The following is a 22,736-nucleotide window of genomic DNA, read 5'->3' as shown; positions in this document are numbered from 1 at the left end:
ACCCAAATGAGGTAAACCTCATTCCCCACCTCCCCCTTCACTTTCCCATTCCATTCCCTTCCCCATTCTTAAAGCTGTCCTCTCCAAACCCTACTAGCGTGCTGCTGCCATAATTGCCATCTCCTTCCATTCGTCGTGCGTTGTTCGTCTTCCTCAAATTCTCATCTCTTCCTCGCGCGTCGTTCCTCCTGCTGCTTTGCCATTTCTCTCACGCTCGATTTTGCTGCATCGATTGTCAAATGTAAGTTACTTGTTGATTTGAATCTCCTTCCTCTTCACTCGTTGTTCTTCTTCATTCTCTGTTGTACCGCCATTTTCGGATGTTGAAGCTCTGTAATTCATGTCGATTCTATGCTGCTGTTGCTATTGTCGATTCGTGTTCTTCTTCATTCGTGTTCTGCTACTAATTGTTGTTGAAGTTGGATTAATTGTTCTGGATTCCTGTATTTGTTTAGTATTTATTCATGATATTATTATGATTATACTATAATTTGGATTTCTGCTGCTATTGATTATATGAGTTATAGGATGCACATGATGTGCTCGATGAAATGCTCCTATGAAATTATACTACTTTTTGTCATATTTTATGCAAGAAATGGAGTATTATCCGATTGTTGTGTATTTGAATGTGTAATTTTTTCATAATGGTGGTGATGTGGTGTATAATGGGGGTTCTAATTTCGCTGTGATTCTTAAACATGATATGACCTTAGAGGGTTATACATAAACATTGCCATGATATCACAAGCTGTATTGGTGTTGTATTTTGTAGGTTTGTATTCTGTATTTGTTGAGATATGTGTTGTTGATATCACAAGCTGTGGTTCTAATTGTACTGTGTTTCATTTGGTATTCAATGTGAAGTAGCAATGTGTTGTTGATTCTTTGTTTGTTTGGTTTTGAAGAATACATGGAAACAAGGTACATGGTAGTTCTTTGATGTTCTTATTGATGTTCATTTGTACAGAAAATGGCTAGCATTGGTACTTCTTTGAAAAGGAAGAGAAATTGGGACTGTATTCGGTTCATAATTACTATGATTAATTGTGTTATGTTGCTACATTTGATGTTCTACTCGATGAGAAAAACTATATACGATTCCCATTATGTTAAGCTTGATAAAAAAACTAGGAGAAAAATGAGATTGCACAACTTGAATAGAATGATTAGAGAAAGTGACACTTTGTGTAGGAACTATCTTCGTATAAATCGATACACATTTGGTGTACTTTTAGAGATGGTAAGAGATATTGGTGGATTAAATGAAACAAGAAACACATGTTTAGAAGAGATGGTTGCGGGTTTCTTGTACACATTAGCTCACCATAAGAAAAATAGAATGATGGGTGCATATTTTTACAGAAGTGGAGAAACTATTAGTAGACAATTTCATGCTTGTTTGTTAGCAATCTTAAAGTTACATGCTATTCTTCTTAAGAAACCAACACCAATACAAGAGGATTGCAACGATGAAAGATGGAAATATTTCAAGGTAAATAAAAACCAACACTTTAATTTGAGATAAAATAGAGAGACTATTACATAATTTAAAGTGATATTGTTTGTTTTGTAGAACTCATTAGGTGCCCTTGATGGTACAATGATTCTAGTGAATGTTCTTTGTGATGATCGATCCAAATATCGGACTAGAAAAGGTACCCTTGCTATGAATGTATTAGGAGTATGTTCACCCGAGATGGAATTTATATATGTCTTACCTGGTTGGGAGGGGTCGGCACACGATGGTCGGATTCTTCGAGATGCTATTTCTAGGCCTAATGGGTTGAAAGTTTCAAAAGGTAATTTGATTGACGTACTAGATTTTATTTGAGATTAACTTAGTAAGAGAGTAATATTTATTTTTTTAATTTGCTAAGGTTGTTATTATCTATGTGATGGAGGATATACTAATGGAGAAGGATTCCTTGCACCCTATAGAGGGCATCTTTATCATCTTAGAGAATGGAATAATGGCCCCCGACAACCCCAAACCGCCAAAGAATATTTCAACTTAAGGCATGCAAAAGCTAGAAATGTGATTGAGAGATGCTTTGGATTACTCAAGGGAAGATGGGGGATTCTTAGAAGTCCTTCTTGGTTTAGTTTACAAACACATAGTCGAATTGTACTTGCTTGTGCGTTATTACATAATTTGGTAAAGAGATACATGCTTGCAGAATTGATGATGAGGACTTGTTTGAGGAAAATGATAGTGATGATAATGATAGTGATGATAATGATGGTGATGATAATGAGGAAGATGATGTGTAGTATATAACCTCCATTGCTGTAACCGATCCATGGACGAATTTTCCGAAATACAATGGCCCAATATATGTTCAACGATTGGAGGGCTAGACAACGCAGACTTACTTTGTGATGTTATTCATTTTTATTTAAAACCTCCATTTCTTGTATTTGAATTTCAGACTTGTATGTTTATTTCTTGTATTGAATATTTGTTGGTTCATTCCATTTTTATATACATGCAATTTTGTTTACTATGATCAGTATGGTTCAATTTTGTTTATTTGTATTGAATGTTATAGAGGATGGATGAAAGTAGTGCTAGTGGAGGTGGAAGGGGAAAAAACAAACGATTTTGGACTGCCCAAGAAGATAAGGCTCTTGTGGAAGCATTGTCAGAGTTAGCTGTTGATCCTCACTGGAGGTGTGAAAATGGATTTAGAAGCGGCTACATGGTTCGCTTAGAGGAGCTCATAGGTAAGGCTCTTCCTGGTTGTGGTTTGAAGGCTCTGCCACACATTGATTCTCGACTTAAGACACTTGTAGCCAAGTTTAGGGCTATTTCTCAAATGTTAAATACAAGTGGATTCGTCTGGGATGATGAAAAAAAATGATTTCTGTAGATCGGGCTGTTTATGATGAGTTTTGCAAGGTATGCCAACCTTTGTACATTTGAGATTGTTTACTATGAACAGTATGGTTCAATTATGTTTGAGATTGTTTGATGATGTTGTACATTTGAATGTTTGGTTCAGAATCATCCGAATTGCAAAAACCTATTTGGAGTTTCATTTCCGCACTTTCATGAACTCATGAATGTTTACGGCAAGGATTATGCTACCGGAAAACCAGTTGAAGATTATGTTGAAGCAATCAAGAATTTGCAAAATGTTGCCCCTCCACAAGTTACACTAGATTCAAGTGATGACGAGGGAATTGATGCTAGTGGTAATGTCACTCAAACTGTTACTTCTCCTCCTGCCAAAAAGATGAAGACTGAAAAAACTTCTAATAAAAGAAGTAAGAGAGGAAATGCTGGTGAAGGTAGTTCTAATGAGTTAGCTAGCTTACAAGCATTCATGAAAGACATGAATGTTCATCTTTCAACTATGGCAAATGTGATGGCCCGCACTGATGATCGTGAGCAAAAAATAGTTGAACAGATTGAGAAAGTGTTAGAGGAACTGCTATCTTTTAATTTAGAAGGTGTAACTCCTAACCAAGTTTTTGAAGTGGCTAACATTCTAACCTCACAACCGAACAAGCTCCTCATATTTTCAAAGTGTCCCGACGCTTTGAAAAGTGATTATGTTAAAAGTCTTCTTGGAGGAAATAGTAATGCTTAGATCTAATGTTGTGGTTCCATGAATGATTTTGAAAAGGACTAGAACACTTTTCGTATGTATTTTGATCTACAAACAAGTCATTATATGTAATTAATCAAGCTACGTTGTTATTATTTAGAGTTATGTTTTTTCAAAAAATAAGTTTTTCAAGTTTATCATATAACAAGTACTTATTTTTGGAGAAAATATAAAAGAATTTAAAAACTCAAATTTTGATTCCTTAGCTTGAACCAAACAGTCACAAAGGGAATCATTCAGCAGTTCATTCCGTTTCCTGAACACAACCAAACGACTAGGCTAAATTAGGGGAATCCATTCCTTTCTCCTTCATTTCCTTTCCTCATTCCATTCCGATTCCCTTGTGCGAACCAAACGCCCCCTAAGTGTTTTATTTTCTCATTGTATCAAATCATCGTAAATGTCTCATTTTTATTTTGTATATGTTAACTTTACTAATGTACCATTACTAAACTTAATTTTTTAACTTCTTTACAGTTACTAACCTTATTTTACCCTATAACAATTTAAAAATAATATAATTTTTCTTTTACATATAGTCAAATTTCACCACCTAAATATGATAAAAATTCAAATGAAATAGATTTGGGGAATAGGAGGTAGTCAGGTAGTATACAAATGGTTATCGTTGTCTTGATATTTTGTTCTGTCCTTCCGTTTATCGAACCTTTTCCGATTTCAGCGAAAAACCAAAGCTATGGATGAAGAAGAGCATGAGGTTTACCGAGGAGATATTCCCGTTAATGGAGACATGGAAGGAGATATGGATCCTCATAACCCCGATGTTAACATTTCTTCCGCTGATGCAGATGTCTATAAGGTTTTTACTCTTTTCTTTTTCCTAGAAGTATGATGTTAATCGTTGTCTTTTTTGCTTATTTGATCGTTATTGGAACGTAATAGGTTTTTCATTGGTTATTGTGTGAAATCTTTGGTGGTTTGATTTAGGAACTTGATGAAATGAAGAAGAGAATAAAGGAAATTGAAGAAATTGCTGCTGCTCTTCGTGAGATTTGTGACAAAGTTGAGAAGAAAATGGATGCTGATCAAGGTTTGTTCTTTCTACGTATTATTTCATGTTTTATTTGGATTTCCAACCCTAATTTGGTAATCATCATCTTTTATCTGTGTACTGGCTTTTGTAAAGAGTGATTGATAAAGATTATAAAATATTTGTGTTTTTCAGAGCTTAATATGTAACAGGACTTTAAGTATAGCGTCTGTTTAAACAAAGAACACGGTCAAGATTCAAGAAGAGAAGAAGAAGAAGATAGAAGAGAATGAGATTAGAGAGTTAAAGAAGATAATAATTAAAAGAAAAGTGATTGTGTTTATTATTATTCATGCCAAACCCATCAGTTGTAACTAACTTTCTAACTGATTTTCTAACAAACTCTTAATAACAGTCCATGAGCTAAACATGTGACATATTAGTAACACTAATATCCCACTACATTCCATCCCCTTCAGACTTGTCCTCAAGTCAAGAAAAAACAAAAGGAAAATTACAATTAACAAGCAAAATGTGGATATTTGTTTTCAAAATGAATGGTCTATCAACCTTCTCATGTTCACATTCTCTTGGCAAGTATGGCATGTGGTGAGGTTGTGGTTGATTATAGACAATTTTAAAAGGAGTGAGTTGAGTAGCTGAGTAAAAGTTGGTGTTATACCACTGCTCAACTAATGGAAGCCAGAAATTCCACTCACTTGAGCACTGTCCAGACATGCACCTAAGGTAAGTCTCCTAGCATTTATTAAGAACTTCCTTTTGGCCATCAAATTGTGGATGGTAAGCAGAGGACAAATGGAGGGAAGTTCCTTAAAGTGTAAATTGAGCCTTTTAAAATTCACCCAAGAAAATTAAATACCTATAAAAAACAATGGTTTCAGGCCAACCATGAAGCCTAAAGACTCCATCAAGGTAACTTTGTGCTACACCAACAATTGTAAAGGGATGATGCATGTCCATGAAATGAGCACATTTACTCAGTATAAACAACCACAAAGATGACTTTCTTACCACCCAATTTAGGAATACCTGTGACAAAGTCCATTGAAATATCAGTCTACCCGTCATGTGGAATAGGTAAAGGTGTTAACAATCCAGGTGAAGTGCCTACCATTTAGGACATAGTGCTTTGCTAAGAAAGGCTAAGAGATGGCCTTCCTACATTAAAACAACCCCAACACAACTTAGAGGCACAGTCTCTATGATTAAGAGCTTACCAGAGTCTGGTAAAGCTAGGTTCTGAACTAAAAGCCTTCCTCAAGTATTAAAATTCACTTTGAGCTTCATTATTCCAAAGAAATCCTCCTCTCTTCAACTGCTGAGTCAAGGGTTTGCCAATCCAAGCTTATCTCTGAATGAACTTTCTACAGTAGCTAGCAAATCCAAGGAAGCTTCTCAATTGCATGTTTTTAGTAGGAACAAACCAAGAAATGATAGCTTGGATCTTTTGAGGATTAGTTTCCACACCAACCCCTAATATGAAATAACCTAGGTACTCCACCTTCTTTCTTCCAAATGTACATTTGCTTTTCTTTGCAAACAAAGAATGTTGGATCATCAATTGAAAAATATGGGACAAGTGTTGCAAGTGGGCCTCCTCATCAAGGCTGTATACTAAAATATCTTAGAGAAAACCAAAACTCCTTTTTTGAGTAGAGGTTTGAAAATTTAGTTCATACATGATTGGAATGAAGTTGGAGCATTTGTTAGCCCAAAGGGCATAACTAAGAACTCGTAGTGGCGATTATGTGTCTTAAAAGCTATTTTATACACAACACTCTTAGCCACCCTCAGCTGATGATATCCAGCTTTAAGGTCAATCTTGCTAAACACACTTTACTCGTAGCTAAGTCATCAATGAGTTCATCAACCACTGGAATTGGAAATTTATCTATCATTGTTTTGCTATTATATGCCATGTCATCCACACATAATCTCCATGAACCATCCTTTTTGCCCACTAAAATCATTGTTGATGTATATCTCTCAGTTTAAGAGGATATCTATATGCCTCACATTAACTGGGTTTGCTCCAAACTCCAATGGTATTTTGTGATCAAGTTGACCCCTGGAAGGAGGTAATGCCTTTGGTTCCTCAAACACAACTCAACTGCATATTGCTCAAGTAACTCTTCCAAATAATCTAAATCTTGCTCACCATCAGTGCTAGTAAAAGAAAATCTTGCTCATTGATTACCTCATATTAATAGGATTACTAATCAAAGAGAGGTTTCTTGGGTGGGTTAAAAAAAGAAGGCTTAATAGTGGGTTTTATAGCTTCATCATTTGGTTCCTTTAATAAAATATAAAGAAACAGGATTGAAGGCCCTTAGAAAATGTTTAATTGTAGGTTTTAAACCCCCCCCCCCAACAAAGTTATCAAGAAAAAAGTTTTAAGGTGATTGGGAGTTTCTTTGGATCATTAATGACTTGAGCTCCTCAAAGGAATCCAAATCCTCTAATGTTCCTGTTTGATTTAGTTAATTTATTGAACTCTTCCACAACATTTCTACCCATATCTCTTTATCTAGTACCCGAATCCAAACAAAACACACCCCAATCTACACAAACCATGAATTTGCCTTACCTCACATATGAATAGAGGCAAAATCCATCCTTTTCTCATCACTGATTTTACAAAGACGAAAGTATTTATTAGCTTTTCTAATCCAAGCCCTAGGGTATACCATCAAAAATAGGAAATTTAAGTTTTGGAGTATAGCCTAATTGATGAGAATGATTACCTTATGTGGTGAAGACCCAAGAATACCCTGCTCTAGAGTAGTACTTGAATTACCTTGCTCTTCCAATATTTCGCATATCTTAAACGTCGTTTAGCCTTTTAAAGTCTTTACAATATCCTCCATTGCATCAACTAAATGTACGGTTTTTCGCCATAATGAAAAAATGAGAAATTGGTACTACAACATCACCTTATGTGCTAGAAAGAAAACTCAAAGGGACAAAGTATATGACAGTAGCAGGCTTTGATAAGTATAGCTTTTGTTTAAATAAAAAACATGGTCAAGAAGAGAAGAAGAAAAAGAAGATAAAAGAGAATGAGATTAGAGAGAATTACAGATGATTGTGTTTATTATTATTCATGCATCCACTGAGAATACATTATAGCTACATATACTAGTTAACAACTAACTCTAACAAACTTCCTTAATTCTCGCCAAATCAGTCAGTTGTAACCAACTTTCTATTGACAAACTCTTAATAACAACCCATGAGCTAAAACACATGACATATTAGTAACATTATTATCCCATTACATGATATTGAAATTAAGCTCTTGAGGGAAATAAATATGGGATTGATCAAACTTAACTTGTCATGTTTGCTAATGAGTGCTTTTGGTTATTTGGAAATTGTATTTCCGTCACTTGAAAAATATGAAATCTCTCTAATTTGGATAGTATTGTTGTATGCATTTGGTGTGTATGTTGAATTATTTGTCATCTAGTAAATACTAAGTTATTCGTTCTTGTTAGCATTATGTCTAGTCAACTTTTTTTATTAGACATGGAAAGTTGGTATTATAATCTTGTAGGATGCTGGCATACCGCACGGTGATAGATCAATTTGCTAGTTTGCATATTTTGCGCTTTTTTTTGTCCAGTTAATGTGTTCTTCGCTAGTAGAGATAATATAAGTTTGCAATATGATTTAGGTGATCGAAAAGCTATATATTTCTCCTGCCATTTAATACTTGCAATATTTCTTGATGGCACATTAAATAAGATAGTAGTAAATTTAGGACAAATGCCCTAATTATTCTAAAAGATAATTGTAGTGTGGTCTCCAACTTGCATAACTTTTTTTTGTTGGAAATGGCGCTTTATGGAATCTTCCTTAATTTTTGCTAAAGCTAGAAATGTTGCGGTTAATTAGAACTTTTTCGTAGGACATATGTTGCAATAATTAAATGACAGTGCAAGTATGTATTTTCACCTTAATAATCTGCATAAATTTTGTGCATGTTTTCCATCCCTGTTTTCATTTGTGAGCTTTGTGGTTTTATATAGGGAACATATGATTGAAGGATAGTGTATGTGAATGATCATTGAAATTGACTTTGATTGTAGGAGATATTATATATTTCAAACTTCTACATATGTTTGTTTTGGTTCAAATAGTTGATCCCCATATTTTGTGGGATTATAGCTTTGGTATCATTGTATGATTTTATAATATATAATGTGAGAGCATATGAAATCAATGATTGTTTGCTATTAGCCTATGACTCTTACAAATCATCTCTTTTCGTGATTCTTAAGGGATAAATTTTATTGTTCTTATTTTTTTGGCCTACAGTTTTTCTGTTATTTGTATGTACATTAACGTTGATGCCGACCCCAATCTTTTTGGATTAAAACTTTGGCATTGTTGTTGTTGATGATATTGAAGCTGATCTTTATTCTGATAAATGTTGCCCCCGCTCTTCAAATTTGATATTCTTTTGTTTGAATATCAGCTATAACAGTGGTTATAATTTACAGATCCTGCTAGTGTTGCCGAACTGGTAAACAAGGAGGTGGATTCGCGGTCTGTTTATGTTAGCAATGTAAGAACTTGTATCTTTAGGCATCAACATTGACATAACTAGTTTATCTTGGTATAAAATAATATATTTGTTTAATCCTAAATGTATGGATTAGTTGAGCTGACCAAGATGTTGAACCATAAGTTATTCACTTGCTTTCCTCCTCTTTGTCTTGTTTGATCATCGTCATCCTCCATCCAAACAACGTGCTAACAAGTTTCTCGTGATGCTGACGTTGGCACCGTCATTTAGTCTATTCTTTTCCTTATTATATACTAGTCTGTACGTGATACCACCTCTTTTCTCAAATATAATAAGCCATGTTCGATGGCATTGTTTGCTATCCTTACTGGATTTGGTTTTGCATTTGCATTGGATTATCAAAAATACAATCCCTTTATTTTACAAAGTAGCTAATGAAATTACCATCATGAATTTATGATCTTAACAATTAATTGATGATAGAGTTGACGACGGTTGTCTGTAGCAGTCAAATGTAGCCTAATATTTCATTAAGAATGCCAAACTAGTGCAATTTTTTACAGACTTAAGATTGAAGATTGCGATCTTTTCCCTCTGAATGGGAAGACTAGATATGCTTAATGAATTTCTTTACTTTGATGAGAATTTGCCATTTTTCTTCCCATTTTTTCATGTCTGATTGACATTCAAAAATCATGTTAGCTTCTCAGACTAAGTGTCTTATTTTTATGGTGGAGTTTGAGGTCTCTTTATCTATAAATGAATTCTCTTTCTCCCTTTTGCCTACAATGTTGGTGGTATTCAACCATTGAATATGCTAATTCCTGTTGTGTGATATGGTATGGAGTCTATGGACTTTTTCCGGCTTTCATGAAAAATTTATGCTTCCTATCTCTTTGTCGGCTATTTGTAACTCATTATTTTAGAATTATCTTTTGATCTGTCTTATGGCATTGGATTTTGTGTGATTTTCGTTTGGATTGTAATTTCTTCACTCTGGTGATTATTTGATACAATGCTTGGTAAATTTAATTTCAAACGCAATTGCCATTGAGCTACAGGTATTCGTTTAGGGATGTAAATTCTGTGTTTGGTTTGGATTTGATACAAATTCAAATCGATCCAAATAAATTCGATTTTGAGTTTTTCAGACCAAATTCAAATTTTATTTTTTATAATCTAAAATTGAACTGAACCGCGTTGTCATTAAGAATCCAAATCGAACTGATTTAATCGAATGGATTGAATTTCACCTAAGGATGGGCAAAGGTCCAAGACTCTATCCAGACCCTATTAAACCCTAGCCTATTCTAAGGGTAAGGGTCTAAATTTTTTGGATCCTCAGGGTCAGGGTTCGTGTCCAATTGAAAACTTAAGGATCCAAATCCTAGTCTAGACCCTAAAAATTGAAGCGTCCTAAGGTTCAAAGTTGAACTTAGCGTCTACATTTTAAACACTTCAAGTTTACATTGAAAAATAATTTTAAAACTCTGGTCCCGGTTCTGGAACCAAGGATCCGGTTCCGATTTTCTAGACCTTTAAGATTAGGGTTCGGGTTTGAAATTGACTTTAAAAATTGGGTATGCGTAAGGTTCGGGTCTAGCCGTCCAGACACAACTCGGACCCTTAAATGTCCTTCCCTAATTGCATCGAATCGACCGAAATTTCAATTGGTTGCTCTTCATTTCTACTTTGAACCAAATCAAATTCATTGAATACAATAGTTCCAATTTGGGTATTACTTTTATGCTAACCATAATCATATTGAACTAAGAATTAACAATTAGTGCTAGCAAAGTGCTAGCAGTAATCTTATTGAAGTTGGTTCTTAAATAAATCTATACTATAAAAACACATATGTAAGCTAAATATGGAAAACATTATCAAATTAAAGTTGTCATTAAACACTAAATAGAAGTGTGATCAAAGCTTCAACATCAAACCATTCTAACAAATTATTTCACATCCAATCAGAAAAATTATATTAGGAAGTAGTAAACTTGAAGTGGAAGTCTTCAACATTGGAGTATATCAAGCCTTCATTCTCCCTACAGTTGATGAATTCCTTAAGAAAATTAAGATAGCAACAAGTCATGTGCATACGTATGAAATCTCGTGTCCATATTTTTAAGGGAGAAAATACAATTTTTCTAGGACACTAGATCTAGAGAAAACAAAGATTTAAATTGAAGTAAATAGCTAAATTGCATATAATACTGAAAATATAAACTAAAGTAAATTTCAGATATTAAAAACAAAACCTAAATAAAGATCTAAATTGATGTAAGTACCAGAAAATCAAAAAAAAAAAAAAGAAAATCAAGATCCAAACCTAAGACATATGAAACCTAAATTACAGTCAAGAAAATGATGCGCAACTCAAAATCTAAAATTCTAAACTAAAGTATATACTAGCAATTTTGACCTTCTATTGTGGTGTGAAGAACACATATGAACGAGAAAGGGGAAAGAGATTGAGGCACTGAGTTTTGGTCAGGGGAGAAGGTGAGAGAGTTAGGGTTTCTGGGTGTACGTTAAGGGAAGAGTGAAAAGGGGGAGAGAAGTATTGGCTGTTACACGTTATGTAACTGTCAATGCAATGTTTTGACCGTGATAATTTATGCACTATTATGTAACGGAATTTAACGTCATAGAAACTCAAACATGTTACATAACGACCCTTATGTAATGTAACAGACGGGGATGGTAAGATTACTCTCTGGTACCGGAAGCTTAGATGCAAAAAAGTTGAAACAGTGAAGGAGCTTTCCTATTTTTGGTTTGTGTTATCATTGAGATAACGTGGAAGATAACTTGATTACTTCAGCTAAATTCATGTGATAAACTATACAACATTCATTGTTAAGTTTCATGGGGAAATGGATTTTGTTTTTGCTTTATGAATGTTTCAATCTGGACTCCTATAAATGTTTTGAGTTCAGTGATCTTTTTTGTGGAGGATTGTTATTGAAAGTCCTATTTTCTTAGTGTTGTTAGGAAAGGAATACGGTTAAATCTTTCACAATTTTTATCAAAAGTGATAAAATTACTTGAAACACAGGGAATACATGATATAGATGCACGGGGAGGAAAGAGATAATGGCAGAACACATAAGCTTTATGCTGAATCTATTTCCGCGAGCATATGTGAGACATGAACCTAAGCCTCTAGACCAATTAAAAGATTAAACACATGTTTCCAACTTTTATATTTATGGTAGAACATCTTCAACTTATCAGCTTCTATATTATATTTGAGGAAACCCATGCTTTAGTTCACTAATACTTTAGGTATGAATTCTTTTGACTCCAATTTTCTGACATTTATACATGTGACTCTCTTGTATGTCAATATGCAAAGCACTATTTCTATTTTTGGTGCTGGAGACCATCGCTTATTGTTTTAGTTTTGAAAAGTTATAAATAATCTCTTTTGTGTAAAACAGGGAACTTGAAAACTTATGTTCAATGAGCTGAGATTATTTACCGTAAGTCTGTAACTACTTGCACTTCCTATATTTCAAGTTTTTTAAGGAAAGGACCTTCTTTTTGAGCAGTTGCGTTCTGATATCATGTTCTCATGAGGATCATATTCTATTCCCTTACTTTGTCTTTTTTCAATATAAAATGGATCTTATGGATTTCTGTAGCGAAAATGTTTATTTTGGACCTATTTTGGACTTATGGTTCTCTTAATGGATGCCCCGACCCCTTTTTTGCATCATGTAGCTTCTCTTTATGTAGTGTCTATTTTACTTTTCTACCTTATATGCAGCATCTTATTCTACTTTTAGTTTAGTCATGGTTTGATTCAACTGTCGTACTATGATCGCAGGGTTCATCTTCATCATCAAGTTCATTGTGTTTTAATGCTGCAATTTGTACTCAATATTTGGAGATTGGTTGGATTAGCTTTAAAAATGATTCTTGTTAGGCATAGAAGGTCATTGAAATTTTTATTATGTAAAATGTTGAAAAGATTCAAAAGGAAGTTAAAATAAAAGGAAAAAGAAAACAAAAATAGAAAATAAAAACAGAAGAATTCATGGAAAAAGAAACAAAGTTGAAAAATTGTGAAACATCAAGAAGTCCCCAAAAAAGAAGGAAAAATGAACATTTATGTAAAGAGTAGAAGGGGACTAAAAAAGTATTTTGAATAATCACTTGGTGATCACACATTATTTTCTTTCATTTACTCTTTAAGTGGAAGATCTGATGTCACACCAAGTTGATGAATTGTAAAAAAGAAAAAAAAAAAAAAAAGAGAAGGAGAAATGCGTTTATAAAGTGGGTACAATTATAATTATTCTGGTCCGAGATATTCGTTCAAGGCTTCCCTGCTGCTTCAACTGCAGAGGCGCACCACTTCAGCAGGAGCTAGTTGCAACTTGCAGGGATAATGGAGAGCAGTGTTGCCCATTCCAAACTGGTTTTGCGGGTGTGATGATGAATGTCATATACTTTTGCCCATGCTGTTTTCTTTTCCTTTTTTTTTTGTGTTTTTTTGCTATGATTGTTGCTTGTTAAAAGGGAAAGAAAAGGAGTGTTGGTTTATGAAGGAAAAAGAGAAGGGGAGTATGAAATTCATATTGTTTCAATTGCTTAGTTTATTATGTCCGTGTGTTTCAAGTGAACAATTATAGTTTGACGGATACGATGAGGGGGAGTTCACTAATAAGTGGTTCTCTTATCTATATTATTATCTTAAAGGAGAAAAGTCCTTGAAGTTTACTTGAGCCAGATAAATATATGTTTAAGCTTTAATTTCATGCATTCACTCGCGAAATACATGTTAAACCTCTATATAGTAGGGTATGCTTATAATCTTTAAGCTGATGAATCTGGACCTTGATGTTGATTACGCTAAATACAATGTTAACGTATTTTAACATCTGCCTTTCGGCAGTGAAGAAAACAAAGAGGGAGAGAGAAATGGGTAGTGACCGATTAACTCCCTTGAACTTCTAAATTCCAATTGTATTACCCGTAGAATTTAGTTTTTAAAAAGAATATTTTGTGATGTTTTAGAAGTTTGATCTCCGTCTGTCTCTTGAACATTTTCCAATTATGCAACAAGGATTTATACATGAATTCAGTACTTTTGATCCTCTCCCTTCTTTATTCCTTTGGTGGGGCTGCTGATTATCTCATGTTGATCTGTATTGCAGAACTTGCTTTGTATTAAATGATGCTTTGTTTAATATTTATATATTGAGTCTGGCTACGATTCGTAAATTCTTCTCAATTTGACCAACTGTGCACAAAAAATTGATCCCTCAGGTTGATTATGCTTGCACCACTGAAGATGTGCAGCAACATTTTCAAGCTTGTGGAACAATTAATAGAGTGACCATTCTGACTGACGAGTTTGGCCTGCCAAAGGGTGTTGCGTATGTGGAATTTGAGGAACAGGATGCTGCCCAACAGGCTCTTAAATTGAATGAATCTGAATTACATGCCCGTCAGTTGAAGGTATATAATATAGAAGCGATTTGGTGCAATTCTATCCTGGTGCTGATGCCTTGCTGGTTGAGATATATCAGCATATTGTCATTATTTGTTACTTTTTCGCTTTTACTTGACCAATTATTTGCAGGTGCTACCCAAGAGAACAAATGTGCCAGGCAAGAAACAATATAGGGGATGGTATTTCAATCCTTATATGGACTTCTACCCCGGACCATACTTCTATGACCCATATAGCTATGGGTAATGTTACAATACTTCTATCACTTCCTTTTCATTTTTAATTTTTGATATGTCAATATGGTTGTCGGTTAAGGCTTTGCCATTGTTGCTTGTTGATTAGTAGAGTTTTCAAATTTCAACTATAGCTTCTTATAGACTATCATCATTATAGGTGTTTGTGATCATCATAATTTCTCCTTTGTGTGCTTTAATCTGTTATCTGAAATGAAATTTTATTCGATATTAGAATCGTAAATGGAAATTAGAAGCGTTAATTTTAAAGTTTTGGAAACGTAGGTATAATTTTAATATACCACAAAATAAAATGAGAATAAAGGGCGAGAAAAGAAAATATAACTAAAAATAAAAGATAAAGAAAAAAAGAAAAGAAAAGAAGGGCTTATGGTATTATATATGGTTTTAGGTTCGGCTTGAAAAAAAAGCATTGGGAAATGTAGCTTCGAAAACTTATTCGCTAAAAAAGACCGTCTCACGAGAACCCTACTGTGCAGAGTAGTTTCAAGGAACCCTACTGTGCACACCCCTTCTACTTGGATCACAACAAATAGAAGGAAGACCAAACATCGTATCAAGTATCAGAAATAATAATACCTGTCGGCAGCTATACTAACCAAACAGGACAACCTGTTCATCACCCTTATACTTGGATCACAACAAATATAAGAGTTTCATTTCCCTCGTGTTACACTTTACGTGATTTTATATATTCTAATAATTAGTCGCGAGAACACAAACATATAATCAAACATACATTATACATTTTATTTTATGATCATAGGTTTTCCCAAGAAAATATATCTCAAGAATATTTAATTGCAATATTAATATCACAATATTTTTTTCCCAAATTCAATCGCATTTAAAATCATTATTAAAATAATAATATAACTTTCATCAAAATAATAATATTATCATCAAAATAATAATATTATAAGTATTTCTCTTTCAAATCAAACCGTATCTAATTCGTTATCAAAATAATAATAAAAATTTTATCAAAATAATAATTATAAATTCAAGTTTGCAAAAATAATAGTAGATAAAATTTGAGAATATATAAAACATAATATCGTACAAAATAATGTCATATAGAAGCATGCATTCTATTTAAACACATTAATTATCACTTAACACATAATATTAACGGGATAGTCCTAATTAGATGGACATTAAGAATTACCTTGTTACGCGATTATAGATAAACGTGCGCTCCTAATAATCTTTGTCTACGAATCCGCTGTCTATACGATAAAATAATATATCTCAAATTAATACCCAATCAACCAATAATAAATTAAAAGACTCTCGTTTTATATAGATTTAAAATGGTAGTTTCAAAAAAAGTAATTAGAAATATTAAGAATAGTACATAAAGAAAAGGAGAAAGGTTAAAACAATAATATGATTAAAAGGATTTAAAAGGAAAAGAAGAAAAATAAGAAAAGAAAAGTAAAAAGAAAAGTTAAACTTAGGAGAAATAGAATTGGGTTATACGAAAGCCAACCCACGAAAAGAAAGGGAAAGAAGAGAGAGGAGGAAGGAAGAAGGGCTGGCTGCCAGCCGGCGGTGGCTTCGGTGGCCGCCGTCGCACGCCGGTGGTATCCCGGTGACCGCCATATCGCCGGAAAACCAAGGTCAGACATATATATTATATTATTTTTCTTTTTTTTTATAAAGATTCTTAACAAAAGGATGAAATTCTTACCTTTAGTATCAAATTTCTGCCTTTTTTCTTGATCGAAATTTGAACAAATGGAGGATGGAGAGAGTAATTTGTAGGAGGAAGGAGTGTGTGAGGTATATTAGGTGAGTGATTTCTGTGTAAGAGGTTTAATTTATAAGAGTAAATAAGGTAGTTATTAAAGGGAGTTATGGGAAATTATAGGTTAATGGGGAGTTAATGGGGAGGGAAGTTGAGAGGAGATGGTAACCGTGAGTTTAGTTTTGCCAAAACCACTTTTCATATTTTATTTTATTTTTTTAAAAAAATCCGGATATGGAGTAGACCGGATATTACACTACATCCTTTGAAGTAATGATTTTTTTAGGCTTCTCACACCACACCCTGTATCCCTTTACACCCAAACCATAGCCCATGAAAATACATTTTCTAGCTCTAGGTTCAAGTTTTCCCTCACTCACGTGAATATAGGCAGGACAACCAAATACTCTAAGATTAGAATAATCAACCGGTGAATTATACCATACCTCCTGTGGGGACTTGTAGTTCAATGCGGTGTGTGGAGAATGGTTCACTAAGTAGCATGCCGAACGGCTTCGGCCCAAAACCTCTTTCTCAACTTAGCTTGTGCGATCATACTCCTAGCCCTTTTCAACAATGGCTTGTTCATCCTTTCGGCTACACCATTTTGTTGAGGCCTTCCAACACATGTTCTATGCCTCACTATACCCTCCTTGGTGCAATATTGAAGAAACTTCTTATCAACAAACTCAAGACCATTGTTCGTTCTCAATGTCTCGATGCTCTTCTCGATTTTATTCTCAATCATGGTCTTCCAATCAACGAAGACATCAAATACATCATCTTTGTGCTTGATGAAATGGCACCAAACCTTCTTTGAATAGTCATCAATAAAAGTAAGCAAGTAGTTGCACCAACCAAATGAGGTCTTCCTAGAAGGCCCCCAAAGATCGGAATGAATATAATCAAGGATTCCCTTGGTGTTGTGGATAGCTGGCTTGAAACTCACTCTCTTATGCTTCCCATACACACAATGTTCACAAATGCCAAAATTCCCGAGTTTCTTTCCTCCAAACAAGCTTTGCTTGCTCAACTCATGCATATCACTCTCACTCATATGACCTAACCTCAAGTGCCACAATTTGGTCTCTTTATCGGACATGATACTTGTGGAGACATTCACGGAGTCGGAGATCGTAGAACCCTCTAGAGTATACAACTCCCGTTCATTTTCCCCTTCATCACAATTAGTGAACCTTTTATGACCTTCAACACTCCACCTTGACAAGCAATCCTACAACCATTCTTGTCTAAAGTACCCAATGAAATCAAGTTCTTCTTTAACCCGGGGACATGCTTAACATCGAACAAAGTTCTCACCATACCATCAAACATTTTTATTTGAATACTCCCAACGCCGACAATCTTGCAAGTTACATTATTGCCCATAGTGACATTCCCTCCATCTACCTTTTCGTAGGTAGTGAATAGTCTCTTGTTGGGTGTCATATGGAAAGAACACCCGGAATCAAGAATCCATTCATTTCCACCCTTATACTCCTGTGTGGCAACCAAAACGCCACCATCATCACTATCATTCGCATAGCTAGCCTCGGCACTACTAGAGCCCTCCTTAGACCTCTCCTCATCATTGGAATGTTTCTTTTTCCACTTCCACAATCTTTTTTGATGTGACCCTTGAGCTTGCAATAGTTGCAAGTTTTGTTCTTGTTTGAACTTCTAGACTTTGACCTACTTTTACCCTTGCTACCTCTACCATAAATAGAACCCTTATCATTGGCTCTACCCCTCACATACAAGCCATCATTTGAGGTACTAGATGACTTACTTGACAATTGTGTATCTATCAAGTCCCTTTGGGTTAAGGCATTTTTAACATCATTACTACTCAAATTGTCTCTACCATAGAGCAAGGTCTCCCTAAAGTGCTTGTAAGAAGGTGGTAATCAACACAAGAAGTAAATAGCCAAATCCTCATTATCAAGTTTAACATCAATATTTTGCAAGTCCATGACAATGGAATAAAATTCATCAAGATGGGGTTTAAGGAATTCACCTTCCTCCAATCGGAGATCGTAGAGTCTACTCTTCAAGAGTAGCCGGTTGGTCACGCTCTTTGCTATATAAAGAGACTCCAACTTCTTCCATATCCCTTTAGAGGTAGTCACCTTCACAACTTCATTTGAGAGACACAGTTGAATAGCCGATAGAGCCTTAGCATCCATTTCTTCCCATTTTGCTTCACTTACTCCAATGGGTTTCTTGTCTTCACCTTCAAGAGCCTTGTGCACCCCATTTTGTATCAAGATTGCCTTCATCTTGACTTGCCACAAGCCAAAGTTTACACTTCTATCAAACTTCTCAATATCCAGCTTCATTGAAGACATGTTTCCACAAGTTTTACACTCTTGAACACTCCCAAACACCAACAAAAGCCTTAAGCTCTGATACCAAATTGATAAAACAAACTCACTAGGGTCTTAAGTTTCAATCTGTATCCCTAAAATACACCCAAGACCAATGGCAAGGGTGTTCAATGCAAGTAAACACTTCATAATAAGCAATGAGAAACAATAAGAAAGAAAGCAAAATCAAAGACATAAGATTCACGAGGTTCACCCCAATGTGGGCTATGTCCTCGGTGGTGGTTAGCTTGCTTGATTATGTGAAGAAACAATGGAGTTCTTAAGAACTCTTACAAAGAAGTATTACACTTGGAAAAGATAAAGAAGATGGGTTTGTGTTTAGCTAGGGTTTGAATCAACATTGAAGTGAGTGTATGAGACTCTTATTTATAGTAGTAGCCGTATACCAATGATTGGGCAAAGGCTCACATTAAAACATTCCCGTAGAACTTATAGCGCAAGAAAACAGAGTGCATTCTGGACCTTCGCTTGACCGGTCGAGCGAAATGGCCTTGGTCGAGCGGTTTGTATTTCAGTCGAGCAACAGATTAGAATGCGCACTGATCTGGTCGAGCCAACTGGCTCGGTCGAGCATGCCACAGTGTGGGTTAAGCGGCTCATCATAAAGTCTATAATAACTCCCACATCATCATACACACACATACACACATCGACACACCACCAACCTCATCATACACGTACTCAAAGTCACACCAAAGTTCTAACAATCAAGAACCTGGCTCTTCAACTTCTAATACTGGTCAAAAGAGGAAGATGATTGGGATTGAGGAGCAAAAGGAGGAGGGGTTTTAGATTTAAGCTTTGATGGAGTTTCATCAATGGTGGTTTTAAGAGCATATGGGTTTATAGGTTAAATGTTAGGGAAGAAGGAATTAAAAGAAAAAAAAATTAAAACTCAATAAAATTAAAACCAAAAAGAAGGAAAGTCAAAGGTAAAAAATGTGGTCAACAGTCAAAATTATACGGAATCGGTCACGTGGCTTGAATACCGGTCAAATGGCTACTTTGGAGACTGTAATTCGCAAAAAAAACATCAATGCTGTAATTCGCAAAAGCATCAAACATTAAGACTGTAATTCGTAATTAATTCTTTAAATATAATCTACACGTTTCAACTTTCTTTTAATATTATCCACTCAATTCAATTATTTTCTTCATTTATTGCCAAATTTTCACTATCTATTAAAAAACATCTTATTTGCAAATGATGCAAATTCAATGTAACATAGTAATATCTGCAGAAGTGGACTCTCTACAGTTCAATTATCTGTAATTTGCACCTCATATTTCTCCATAAAAGGTGTGCGAGCCATTTTTATTGAAACTTCTTTTAAGATTTAAGGACTGTGGCTTAGTTGAATGCAGAACAACATAGGAATGCAGTCATCGATACTTAAAATAATACTTGCATATGCTTTAAACACTATGTAGAGTGCTACAATTGAACGCAAAAGGAATTTTTTTCATATTGCATTTACGTAATTCATTGCTAGAACCTGGTGCTGGTAGTTTCGAGGTTTAGAGACAATCGCTGAGATGACTTCTGCTTATATATCTCTTTGTTTCTTTTAATGCTGCAGGAAGGCTCATAGATCCAGAAGGCCAACTCGGTACGAGCCATATTCCTAAGGAAAATTCTCTGGCAGAAGGATTTTTTCGGTAGTACATAGATTCTGAAACTTGCCGTCTTGTATATGTTATCAACCTTGAATCACTGTTCAGATGTATGACATTTTATTTTTTGAGGCTCGTTGAATCATGATAGATGACAATTTCGGTCTTGATTGATCAGTTTCCACTGTGATTGTAGTCTTTTCATGTTAGAAACATGAATGTTGCATTTTTGGTAAGCTAGTTGAATGAAAGGATAGTATGACTGGGAGATCATCATCATATTTAATATATCTCGCTTATAGGAAAAGTATGACTAGGAGATCTTTGGTCATATTGCTGCAAACTTTTAAAAAATTTATGGTATACTCTTTAGATTATTATTAACTTAACCAAACCAAATTTAATTGAATTGAAGATGATTAAATTGTAATTTATTTTAAGCAGTTGAGACTTGGGAGAGAAAGCAAATTGAAACAGAGTGATGGTGAAATGCTTTCGTGGTTTATACATTCAAAAGATTAATATATATATATATATATATATATATATATATATATATATATATATATATGACTCCTCCCCTCGTTCCTTGTCCAAGTGTTGTGTTTTATTTTAACTTCGGAAAATGTAGACGCAAATTTGAATGTCAATCGATTTAATTTCGACCAATTATAAAAAGTAAAAAAATAATTTCGCTTAAATCAACGTAAGCGTATTGTTGACAAATCTAAAATTGATCGATTCGTTTTGATGTATTTAAAAATTTTTAAAAATATATATTTTTTTCAGTTAATGTAATCGCAATAGGCGCAATCTAAAAATATTGATCAACTTAATTTAATTGATTTAAAAAAATAACTAAGTAGTATAAAATGTGTGACTTGACTTAAGGTCAAATAGCACAAATTGTACAACTTGGCCTCGGTCAAGTAGAGAAAATGTACGAATATATTTATGTAACAGTTGTACTTTTACAAGTTCATATACAAGTTTGTACTTTTGTTAAATAAGAGGGTAGAAAGTAGAAACACAAGTTCATATATCATTGTAAATTTCCACTTGACGGTCAATAAAATTTATGTTAAGTGCTTGGTTTTGCAAAAATTGGGTCATACTCCTCCGAACCAATTTAGATGTTCCATTTGCTTGGACACGGTTATAAGGATGGTGTGGGGTCCATTAAAGGGTAAGTAGTAAAGGGTAAGTAGTGAAGGATAAGTAGTGAAGGGTAGTTGGGTAAGTAAGGTATATGGGGGTATATTCGTAATTACTTGTGTGAACTAAGAATATTTAAGTAAAATAAGATTGACAAAAATAGAAATGGGACAACTAAAAAGACTTTGCCAAATAAGAAAATGAGACAACTAAATTGGTTCGGAGGGAGTATAAAATAGCTATTTGTAAAAAATAATAAAATAAATATTTTTTTTGCAAAAAATGGTTCAATAAATAGTTTTTTTAATTTTTCATTAAAATAACTTGCTCATGACTCATGATTTGATACAAATCTACTATTCACAAACCAAGACATAAAATAATGGTGCAGTCCCCCAAACACACAATAACGTGGTAATAAAACAACACTTAGAGTTGACATTGATTTATAGAAATTAGAAACCTTTCAGCACAGAAATCACTGTATATTTCAATACTATCAAAAAAACTACAACAAAAAATAATATGAAAAATTCAATTTAATATGAATATCAAATGTAGCCTAATAAAAAGAGATAATCTATCCAATAATATTTAAGTTTTGTGTATATTTTATTATTTAATTTTTTTTGTATAGATTTTATTATTTAATCTGATTATACAAAATGTATAGATGATTATCTGGTTAAAACTTTATTTATATAATAGGTATTTTTAGCTTAAGTTCTTATTAGAATTTAAAACTTGTCAATGCATTTAAGACAATCTACCATAATGTAATTTTGTTATGATTGATCAACCATGAATTAATTTTGTTTGGATCTATTGATTTTACTTTTCTTTATGATTATTTTGTAATACTTAATTGATTAAACTTCGTCAACTATGACCTTAGTTATTAGTTTGTTAATCATAATATATTCTATTTATTTAGTCGATTGTACACAACTTT

At 34.0% G+C, this 22,736-nt stretch overlaps 2 protein-coding genes across 2 annotated transcripts; both read left to right on the top strand.

Annotated features, from left to right (window-relative positions):
* The first annotated feature begins 320 nt into the window (after positions 1–320).
* On the top strand, positions 321–2,864 carry LOC130821619 (uncharacterized). Its single transcript, XM_057687407.1, has 7 exons — positions 321–378; positions 776–852; positions 971–1,495; positions 1,577–1,802; positions 1,905–2,198; positions 2,275–2,417; positions 2,553–2,864. Exons 1-7 carry the CDS (start codon positions 321–323, stop codon positions 2,862–2,864), a joined length of 1,635 nt encoding a protein of 544 aa, XP_057543390.1.
* Positions 2,865–4,199: 1,335 nt separating this feature from the next.
* On the top strand, positions 4,200–20,817 carry LOC130821272 (polyadenylate-binding protein 2-like). Its single transcript, XM_057686965.1, has 6 exons — positions 4,200–4,434; positions 4,563–4,665; positions 9,132–9,196; positions 14,438–14,629; positions 14,754–14,866; positions 20,596–20,817. The coding sequence occupies exons 1-6, from the start codon at positions 4,312–4,314 to the stop codon at positions 20,642–20,644; spliced, it is 645 nt and encodes a 214-aa protein (XP_057542948.1). The 5' UTR covers positions 4,200–4,311; the 3' UTR covers positions 20,645–20,817.
* The last annotated feature ends 1,919 nt before the right edge of the window (positions 20,818–22,736 follow it).

Source organism: Amaranthus tricolor, chromosome 8 (assembly GCF_026212465.1).
Source record: "Amaranthus tricolor cultivar Red isolate AtriRed21 chromosome 8, ASM2621246v1, whole genome shotgun sequence".
NCBI classification, from domain to species: Eukaryota; Viridiplantae; Streptophyta; class Magnoliopsida; order Caryophyllales; family Amaranthaceae; genus Amaranthus; species Amaranthus tricolor.
This window is presented reverse-complemented; position numbering and strand designations above follow the sequence as displayed.